The 10042-nt window shown below is 50.6% G+C and overlaps 2 protein-coding genes and 1 pseudogene across 2 annotated transcripts; 1 reads left to right on the forward strand and 2 right to left on the reverse strand.

The window, feature by feature from the left end:
- Window positions 1-19: 19 nt before the first annotated feature.
- On the forward strand, window positions 20-3384 carry LOC100905457 (uncharacterized; annotated as a pseudogene).
- A 127-nt stretch (window positions 3385-3511) lies between these two features.
- LOC100905311 (uncharacterized) lies at window positions 3512-5484 on the reverse strand. The gene is made up of 5 exons (XM_003737856.2): window positions 5193-5484; window positions 5037-5117; window positions 4784-4870; window positions 4550-4630; window positions 3512-4246 (listed from the first exon to the last, which is right to left on the reverse strand). Exons 1-5 carry the CDS (start codon window positions 5284-5286, stop codon window positions 4131-4133), a joined length of 459 nt encoding a protein of 152 aa, XP_003737904.1. The 5' UTR covers window positions 5287-5484; the 3' UTR covers window positions 3512-4130.
- A 2306-nt stretch (window positions 5485-7790) lies between these two features.
- On the reverse strand, window positions 7791-9497 carry LOC100905603 (uncharacterized). The gene is made up of 2 exons (XM_018640633.1): window positions 8276-9497; window positions 7791-7903 (listed from the first exon to the last, which is right to left on the reverse strand). The coding sequence occupies exons 1-2, from the start codon at window positions 9495-9497 to the stop codon at window positions 7791-7793; spliced, it is 1335 nt and encodes a 444-aa protein (XP_018496149.1).
- Between the last annotated feature and the right edge of the window lie 545 nt (window positions 9498-10042).

Here is a 10042-nt window from a genome sequence, read left to right on the forward strand (position 1 = left end):
AGTACACGAGAATAGTGGAACACTCAAAACTCTCAGCTATCTGCATCAGCTCTGCGACCCACTAACTTATCCGCTTTTGTTTCCGAATGGCGGGAGGGTTGGCACCCTCAAATGGAACGTCTCAACCCATCATCAGAGCGCCGAACTAGACTTACTCGAAAGGAGTATTACCTACTCATTTTTGCTCTTCGCTCGAGACAACGAGTTCAATCCTCTCCACCACGCCGGCAAACTAAGCCAACAGTTCATCGTTGACAGCTGGCTGAAGATTGAGATGAACCGACTCAACTTCATTCGCCGAAATCAACAACAGCTAAAACTCGACGCGGTCCGCGGACTCCAAGATCACATGTTGAGCGACCATGACGCGGGACCACCAAGATGACAAATCATCCTCGCAACCACTTTCGCTGTAGGTCCCAGATATATGATAGCTCAATACCAGGACGCGATGAGCATTGTATCGAAGTATGGCAAACCAGACTTATTCCTTACCTTCACTTGCAATCCCTCTTGGCCAGAGCTAACAAGTCATCTCCGAGAAGGTCAGACTGCGTCCGACCGACCTGACTTGGTAGCGCGCATATTTCACTTGAAGGTCAAAGCATTCTGCAATGAGGTCCTCAAGAAACAAGCGCTCGCCGAAGTCGCCGCCCACATCTACGTCATCGAATTCCAGAAAAGAGGCCTACCTCATATGCACATGTTGCTTACACTTAAGGCCGATTCGAAGATAACCACAGCAGCCGATGTCGACAGCATCATTAGCGCCGAGCTACCTGATCCGATAACAGAGTCTTCCCTCCACCTGATCGTCTCCAAATCAATGATACATCGCCCCTGCGGAGTTCACGACCCCCACTCCCCATGCATGAAACAAGGTCACTGCTCGAAACGTTATCCAAAGTCTTCTCGGAACGAAACTTCAATCTCTGGGGACAGCTACCCTGAATACCGTCGTCGCGAAGATGGACGATCCCTTTATTGTCGGGGTCTCAGTGTGGACAATCGGTCGGTGGTTCCCGATTGTCCCTATTGGACTTTGCTCTTCAACGCTCATATCAACGTTGAGGTCTGTGCCCTCATTCACGCGGTCAAATATTTGTACAAATATGTTAAAAAGGGGCCGACCGGGCCCGACTTCGAATTCAACAACAGCCGGACTCATCAGACACACAAGATCGCGACGAGATTAACTCATATTGGGACACTCGTTAAGTATGCGCCCCGGAAGCGGCATATCGAATTTTCGGCTTCCCGATGACCGATCGTAGTGACACCGTGATTCGACTCCAAGTCCACCTCCCTGGCTTTGAAACCGTCTGCTTCCAAGAAGGTTCTGAAGAAAGTGCACTCCGAGCCGCCGAGCATCGTTTTTCAACTCTCACTGCATTCTTCGATATGAATCAAAGGTGCAACGCTCTAGAACTCCGGTCGGGTTCTTTTCCTCAAGACATGATAGATTCCAGGAAACTCCGTTACCACCAAATGCCAGAAAACTACATATTCAAGAAGCGATGGCATGAACGACAACGCGGTGGCAACAGGAGCATAGGACGCATGTATTTTGTAAGTCCCCATGATCACGAGCGCTTCGCTTTACGACTCCTACTACTTCACGGCAAAGGTTTCACATCCTTCGCAGACGTTCGCACAGTCCATTCACACACATACCCCACGTTTGTTGAGGCCGCTAGAGCCGCTGGATTCCTAAAAGATGAGTATTTCCGCAACGCCTTACTTGAAGCATCAATACTGCGGATGCCGAGCCAGTTTCGAAGTTTTTTCGTCGCTCTGATCGTATTCGGTGATCTCCAGCCCCCGGGCTCGAGTTCAAGCTACTATTCATGGAGGATTTCTTACACGCGGGATACTCCGACGCGGCAGCCGAATCAAAAGCCTTTCACGACATCGCTCAAAGACTTTCCGATCTCGGACACGACTTTCACACCCTTCTTCCCCTTGACATCCCCGAATTCAACGATGTCACAACCGAAGTCGACTTAGAGAGTCATCGCTCTATGGGATCGCTCATGTACGCGCAGCTGAATCACGAACAAAGACTTATAGTCGACGAAGTCCTCCGCGCTCTCGACCGACCCCAGGATCATTGCCAATTGCCACTTCATTGATGGCCCCGGTGGCAGTGGAAAAACTTTCGTATATACGACCGTATTCCACCTTGCCGTTTCTAGAGGTCACAAAGTCATCAACGTAGCTTGGACGGGCATCGCTGCCAACTTGCTTCCAGACGGTCGCACGGTCACTTCAACATTCCGCTTAGTTGTTCAGGACAACAGCCGCAGTTCGTCGATGAAGAACCAGTCCAAAGAAGCTGCTAAATTGCGAGCAACAGATATCATAATATGGGACGAGGCCCCCATGGCGCCGAAAACTGCTTTGGAAACAGTTGATCGACTTCTGCGAGATATAATGCAAAACAACGCACCTTTCGGAGGAAAAATCATGCTCCTCGGCGGCGATTTTAGACAAATCCTCCCAGTAGTCGAAAAAGGCACCCGCGGACAAATCGTTGAAGCCTGTCTCAAATGCTCATCTCTTTGGTCTCTGTTCCGGAATTTCCAACTGCATTCAAACATGCGCTTGACCGGGGATGACGCTGCGTTCCGGGAATGGCTCCTTAGGATAGGCGACGGCGAAAGTAACGGCGTCATCGACGTACCGCTAGAAATGCGCGTCGGAGACAATCTCGCTGAAACCATCTAGGGCAGCACCCTTCTTAGCCCTGAGGCCGTGGATCTTTCTGAAATCGCCATCCTTACGCTGAAGAACGCTGAGGCATCGAAAATCAACGATTACGTTGTCAACCATCTTATTGGATCTCTTGAAACTTTACTTAGCGAAGACGAGGCCATCATTGAGGACCCAAGTGTCGCTTTGAATTTCCCGACGGAGTTTCTCAACAGAATGTCTCCGTCCAATCTGCCTCCTCATGAACTCAATTTGAAGAAAGGCTGCATTGTCATGCCTCTCAGAAACTTGGATGTGCAAAATGGTCTGTGCAATGGGACGCGTTTCATCGTCATCGACATCCTCCGACGAATCGTGATTTGTTCTTTCGCTACCGGTCCAAGAGAAGGAACATCAGTTTTGATTCCTCGAATTGATTGTTACTACACTCACCAGTCTCTACCATTCAAGCTCCGTCGAAGACAATTCCCCATCCGATTGAGTTTTTGCATGACCATCAACAAATCTCAAGGTCAATCATTCACGCGAGTCGGCATCCACCTAACTGACCCAATTTTCAGTCACGGTCAACTATACGTAGCGCTTTCCCGTGCGAGGTGCCGAGAGGGACTTTTTATTTCTGCACCTGAAAACCGCATGAACAACATTGTCTACGAAGAGGTCTTGCGATGATCCCCTTGCTTCAACCGAGGCCGTGGAAACCGACCGATACATTGAAATCTAAAGCCGTCTATTACATAAGCCTAAAATTAGATCTCCTCAAGCGTTCCCATTTAGTTGGCGTAACCTCCCGAGAACGTAAATTGTGTTTCGATTTAGAACCATACGTTGGGGGAAACAGACCGATCATCTAATGATCGCCTGTGACAATGCTTCTCATTCATTTCATCTTCGGTATTTCTCCTAAGCGCAAAAGAGAGTCAAGAGCGCGGCCACAGGCCGCGCTTCAGCGTGCTGGTTGAAAAATGAAGGGGCATGCCCGTTTATTAGAAGAAATACGGTACTCAGTTTCATGGGACAATAATTATGGTAGTCGAGGTCTTTCCACATACGGGGCTTGATGCAAGTCAACGACTTGGATTCTTGCCGACAGACTGGTGAAGCTTTTCAAGTGTACGATCTACTATTCGTAGTTGAGGTTTTGCCTCGAGCTTTGTTACAACACTGGCGTGACATCGCTTTCCTGCTCAGTTCCATGAACACCGCCTTCACATCGGGAATGCAGATAGTTTATTAGAATACCTCTAATGATCATACATTCCTTGTGGTTCACGAAGAGTTCGCACAGTCTGTGGGAATTTCCCAGAGTACCTACGTCCAATCATAGCGTCGAGCTCATAATCATTGAGGATCTTCCTTCCTGGATCCCTGCGCTGCTATGAAGTATTCCGCTACACTCGGCTCCAATAATCGAATCTTCACTCGAGGCATTGGAGTTTACGGTCCAGTTCTTTTCGGATTCGCACACTGTCTTCTCCGGCTAAGCTCTCGATCCCTTTCGGTGGGGGCACGCCGCGTTTCTGCGCTTCGATCTCTATGGAACAGAGAAAGGTTTTCAATAATATCGTCAAAGTCAATTTTTCAGCGTCAGCGACCCAGCTTCCATGTGAATGCATATCTCTGGAACAAGTCAGACTCGATACCGGCTTCAAAGGCGGCTGAGCTCAGTGTCGGAACTTCAAAAGCAAATTCATCTGTCATCCCGTGAGCTCAACCCACCATGCGGATTACGGAATGGTGGTGTGAGCGGCCTCTATGGACCGCTGGCCTCGACACAGAATACCGACCTAATGCATGGAAGATAAAAGAGAAATCCCGAACCACCTAGAATTCTTACCTCTCAACCTCCATTTGTACTCCATCCCGCACACATGATGCCAATAGATTTGTACTTTGTAGTCAGGTTCAATGGAAAAGTCTGAAAATGCATGCAAAAGTTTCGCGAAGCAGCTCGGGTCAGATAAAAATGAGACGGCACGAATGGTGCTTCTGGTGTCTCACAATACGCGGAATAAATGGAGCGCAAATATCACGCAGGAGTTCCGGAAGATCTTGAGTATTGAAAACTCACCGAGAAGCTCGAGTTCAGTCTCGAGGAAAGCCTGAAGCTCTGGAGCGCTGGAGAACGTACCCGAGAAATGGTATCTTGGCCCGGGAACTGAAAGGAGCTGTATGAAGTGAGAGCCATACAGCCAGAGGCTGAGCAAACTTGCCTTTGACGAGGCTCCTCTAACGAAGATATTTGGAACGATATCCTTGTTACATAGACATGCCGATGTCTCTCGTATGGGAGGATTTGAAAATCATGATTGAGAGAGACTTACAGCGGGTCTTCTCGCGATTATCACTCGGTACTAGGAAAAGGGCAAGTTCCAATTCCAGGGGGAATGGGTCAGGTAAAGTATCTGGAACGATGAATACTTGATATATCGCGTAATCGCTGAGAACAACCACCCTAAGTAAGCTTCTTATATTCTCACTTCTTATCCGTGTATCCACCAGACCCCGAAGAAGCGGTTTTAGCCCATGCAGTGTAGGAAGCTGCGCAAACGACCAGCTCCCAAGGACTGACATGATCAGAAAATCGAGCCTGGACGGCCACTTAGAGCAATTCCAGGTACCGAGGACTCCCTGTCTGGAATTCGCTTGAACGCTTGGAAGCTCGGACGGGGATCTTCTGTACGGAGGAACGGTGCGGGAGAACTCCGTTCAGTGAAAACGGCGGTTGGCTTCAGACTGAAACTTGTTTCCCTGAGGTGTCTGTTCTGTTATGATGCTGATGATCTCTGCGTATGAAGCTTCCCGTCATCGGAGGGAATCGGCGATGCTGCTGTCTCCGTTGGAACCGTCGCGGTCTCATCATGTTCCTCTAGCATTGCCTCCCTCATCGATGAGGTTCAAGGTTGTTGCATCACCCGCCTGAAAGAACTTCAATACCTCAAACTCGATACTTTCGCGAATTTACATCGATGCGGCCGTCAGAGCGCCTGCCGACGATTGACGGGATGCATCGCGCGTATCTAAGTTCTGAGGCAGGGGTGTCAAGTCCGTGGGTCCCAGGGTCCATATTGAAGCGGCGCCCGTAGCGCCATCTTACGCTTCTACAAAAGCCCGTGCTAGTTCACAATAAACCATCGTTCCTAACCCCACCTTCGTTATCCGAACGCTACATTTGGTGGCAGCGGTATGGAGAGCGACGGAGTCATCAGAAAAAAACCTCGCTGCGCTCCTTGAGGTTCTGATACCCGTAAGCACCCTGCCAGCATTCGATCCCGTCAAACCGACAAAATGGTTACAACGGCTTGAAATGGACGCGAACATAATTGGATGGTCTGATCAGCAAGTCCTCAAACCGGCATACTGTACACTGGAGGAGGATTCGAAGATCTGGTTCGTGGCCGACATAGGGACTCGATCTACGTGGGCGTGTTTCAAGGATAAGTTCCTGGCGCGTTTCCCGGAGGGGAGTAGAAGGTCTCCGGCTGAATACTACAGTTGCAAACGGCTACTCAGCGGACCTGTGACTTCCTTCATCAGGAGGAAACATTCTCTGTTGATAGAAGTGGGTGTTCCGGTTGTCTTCGAAGACTTCGTCGACGAGATCCGAGCGTCTTGCGATTCGCGTGAATTCGCGAATTTCGTGGCTTCCGCAAGTCCCAAAGACTTCAAGTCATTGATGCAAATGGCTGATACAGTAAAAGCTCGTTACTACGAACACGTAGGGACCGACGAAAGTGGTTCGTTGTACCGAGTTTTCGCTGTAACGAATGCCGCTCAACACGACCCCTATGGCGAGCTGGCCAAAGCAGGAGAACTCATCAGGCGCGGAGTAATTCCCTTTCAGAACAGAATAAAATTGAAGAAAGGATTCCACCAGAAGCTATTTATAAGCCAATCGAGACTCAAATCTCGAAAAGATAACGACTCCACGGGGAAGATCAGATGGCAACGAGAGCAAGCGGTTCGACAACCGAAGAACATCAGGAACTCAAATGGTGTGCCGTGTCGTAGACAACCTCCTTGGAAAATTCTCGAAAGAGGTGAGACCTAATTGTGTTCCAAGGATGAATAGATGAGTCAGGGGTGATGGATTGATGAATATAACGAATTGTACGTAGTAGGTACTCAAGTACGCTTCAAAGAACGAAACTCTGTCTCCACAGAAAAAATGTGAATTCTCGTCGGAACAACTAGCGGAGCTTATTCTCACCGTGTACAATGCGAACAGTATCGAGAGGAACCCGTTAGTTGCAATCTGCAGATGGCGGAGACGGCTCAATTGGACAGCCGCGATCACCGAATACTTCTTGCAAATGTCGTCTTCCCATCCTTCGCCCTCAAGGTCCAAGCTCAGACGATGAGAGCCCTGATATTGGCAAGCTTCGATAGCTCATCGGCCTCGGCCATCAACTATGGCAGTGCACCGCGAGAGCGAAGTGCGTTAACTGCAAGGGCTCACATGCGGCGAACGACTCCAGGTGTCCTGTCTTTTCTGTTTATGCGAAGGCCGCCCAGGAGCGCTTCGTTGGGAAGGTTGTTGCTGGTCTCGACAATGTGTCGGTCCGGCAAACCGCTGTTCTGGTTCCCGGCGTAGCGCCTGTCCCCTCCGTCCCCGTGGACGGCGTCCGGCCCTCCTTCGCCTCGGTTGTCGGCAAGCCTGAGACGATTGCGCTCGTTCGGTCCACTAAAGAGGGCGAGCGTAATGTATGCTACCTGCCTAAACCGTCGTCGGAGTAACCAAATCCTCTCTGAGCGGCCAAGCCCAAAGCTCTTCCCCCGCAGCAGTCTCCCAAAAACCAAACGGGCCCCTGATAATGATGCTCTCGGAGCGCCCCATTTGGGCGCGACCGTTTGGGCGCGACCGTTTAGGCGCGGCTGTTTAGGCGCGAGCCATTTGGGCGCAGAGCCGTTTAGGCGCGAGCCATTTGGGCGCAGAGCCGTTTAGGCGCGAGCCATTTGGGCGCGAGCCATTTGGGCGCGAGCCATTTGGGCGCAGAGCCGTTTGGGCGCGAGCCATTAGGACGCAGAATTGTTTGCTCGCGGAAGTCTTGGCTGCCCGGTGAACGGCTTACGGTTTATCACCAATTCTCGTCCCAATCGCTCGGTTCCAGTGGAACGACAATCTGGATTACGACTAGACGGAAACGCCGGAAATACTTCCCCGTAGGCTTCCGAGAGCGAATCCTGAGTTCTGAGCGGATCCATCTGCGTATGAAGATTATCATGCTCTTGGCGAAGAAAAAAAATGCGCTTGATACGAACACGGACGGCATCGGAGATGCATCCTATTCTTTAACTTAGGTCTTCGAATTCTCCGCTCAAACCATACTATTCGGGATGAGCGAGTTGTTAGGCTTATCTAAACGTATCGACATTTGGACGCGCGAGGCATTGACGTGTCACGTTACTCTGACTCCGACGATTCAGGGGCAGTCTGCGGTCCGCTGTTCGATGCCTGCATCCTGAAATTCCTAGCCAGCCCACGCAAGTAGTCCACCGTGGTCCTCTGACCGAATTCTCTCACAATTTTTGAGAATTCGCTCATCGGCGGAGACGTACTTACTTCGCTTCGGTTCTGGATTGTGACCTGCGACGTATCTAGCATAAGTTACATCTCGACTCTGTTGGACTTTCCGGATACCGTCTATGAACTTCCAAAGACTAGGATGATCCACCCCAAACTCGCCCTGCAAACGTCTATGGGCTGCTTCGGCGAAATTGTTCGTCCGAGCTTCACCGTCCACTGTTCGTTGGTAGACGGACCACATTGCGATGGGGAAGCGAGCAGGGGCGCGGACGATTTCTGCGCCGGGAGCTAATCTCAAACGGCCGATGTAGTTATCTTCGAAATAGTTCAACACGGGCATCAGTTCTTCTGGCAATTCTGGCGCTAGTTCGCTCATCGCGGTATTGATGTGTGCCGGCGGAACAAAAGCGAGAGCTGGGATCATCCGAGCCGACAACGAGAAATCCGGATCTCGGTTGTACCGTTGAATGAGACCAATATCTCCGAGCTTCGCTTTCATGTTTTTGACTAGATGAAAGAGGCACCCGTTGATTTCAGCATTCGGGAAGACACTCCGGAACCCGTTGACGAGAGCCAGTTCGAAATCGACCGAGATTTGCATCGGATTAAACTGAGGCCACTCTTGATGCAGGAGTTCGACCATTCTGGTGTACGTAGCCTGGCTCTTGTTTGGAAGGAGAGCGTAGCACACAGGAACGACGAATCCCGAGCGCTCTGCCAGGACTGCGAACACCTGCTGGAAGAGCTTGGGAGCCAGACTGAATGTACCGTCGACGTAGATTTTGTCGACCAGTCCGATCCAGCTAGCAACCGACTCGCGGCCGAATATCAGGATTCTTTCGTCGTCTCCGAGACCAGAATCCCCGATCAGGAAACGCTCTGACGTTCCTGGTGTGGGCTCGTAGACTGCATAATCCTCTGGAATGATTATGAGACTTCGATGGGTGGGCAGCGCGGGGGCGCTCGCACAGGCCTTGCGAACACGATTGACTACTTTAGCTAAAACGCGATTCGAAGGGAACTCCATCTGAACAGCCAGAGGCGCTCCACTTTGAACGCTGTTGATGACCTGTCCGGGCGTCTCTTGCGTTTCTTCCGCACGACGCTTCATCGCCGTCCTCCTGCCTGCGATTTCCACTCCTGCCGCATCCGAAGGATCACTATGAGATCCTGATACCTTAGCGACTTCACCATTTGCGATGAGCCTGTGCAGACGGACCTTACACGATTTCTTAAACTGACACCTCCAGAATTCCATCGTAAGATCTGAACTGGATCGGTCGAACACATACATGAAACCATCATGACACAATTTGTCCCGACTCGATTCGATTTGACTAGAGTTGGGACCGGAGACATTTTCGACAGGATTCTTTCCTCGGACAAGAGGAGAAGCTTCCTAAACTCAGGATCCAGATGTGATTTCACGGCACATAAAAAGTAATAGATGGAAGTTTCGAGCAAGGAATTTCCGATGGTTTTTATTGCGCTCGATTCATTCTACGAGGGAAATATTCGAATCGTTCCGGACCTGGTTTGTTGATGTCGCCCTTGCGTGCAGATGTACGATATGAACGAACTCGAGAACGTGGCTTAAGAAAGTCTCTCCAGATGGAGCAGTCTCAGGAGAATTAGACACTGCGGGCGAAGAGCCACACGTGTTCCCCGGCCAAGTCAAAAAGGACTCTTCGAGCACGAAATTCTGCGCCCAAACGGCTCGCGCCCAAATGGCTCGCGCCCAAACGGCTCGCGCCCAAACGGCTCGCGCCCAAACGGCTCGCGCCCAAACGGCTCGCGCCCAAA

This window comes from Galendromus occidentalis, unplaced genomic scaffold (assembly GCF_000255335.2).
Source record: "Galendromus occidentalis unplaced genomic scaffold, Mocc_1.1 scf7180000075626, whole genome shotgun sequence".
NCBI classification, from domain to species: domain Eukaryota; kingdom Metazoa; phylum Arthropoda; class Arachnida; order Mesostigmata; family Phytoseiidae; genus Galendromus; species Galendromus occidentalis.

What these genes read in the sequence shown, in the direction of transcription:
- LOC100905311 (XM_003737856.2), bottom strand. Translation starts at nt 5,286, where the DNA reads ATGTCAGTCCTTGGGAGCTGGTCGTTTGCGCAGCTTCCTACACTGCAT. An exon ending in GGTGGATACACGGATAAGAA is followed by an intron (nt 5,118 to 5,192) that starts GTGAGAATATAA and finishes TCATCGTTCCAG; the next exon opens with ATACTTTACCTGACCCATTC. An exon ending in TAATCGCGAGAAGACCCGCT is followed by an intron (nt 4,871 to 5,036) that starts GTAAGTCTCTCT and finishes AGCTCCTTTCAG; the next exon opens with TTCCCGGGCCAAGATACCAT.
- LOC100905603 (XM_018640633.1), bottom strand. Translation starts at nt 9,497, where the DNA reads ATGGAATTCTGGAGGTGTCAGTTTAAGAAATCGTGTAAGGTCCGTCTG. An exon ending in CAATCCAGAACCGAAGCGAA is followed by an intron (nt 7,904 to 8,275) that starts GTAAGTACGTCT and finishes GGATCCGCTCAG; the next exon opens with AACTCAGGATTCGCTCTCGG.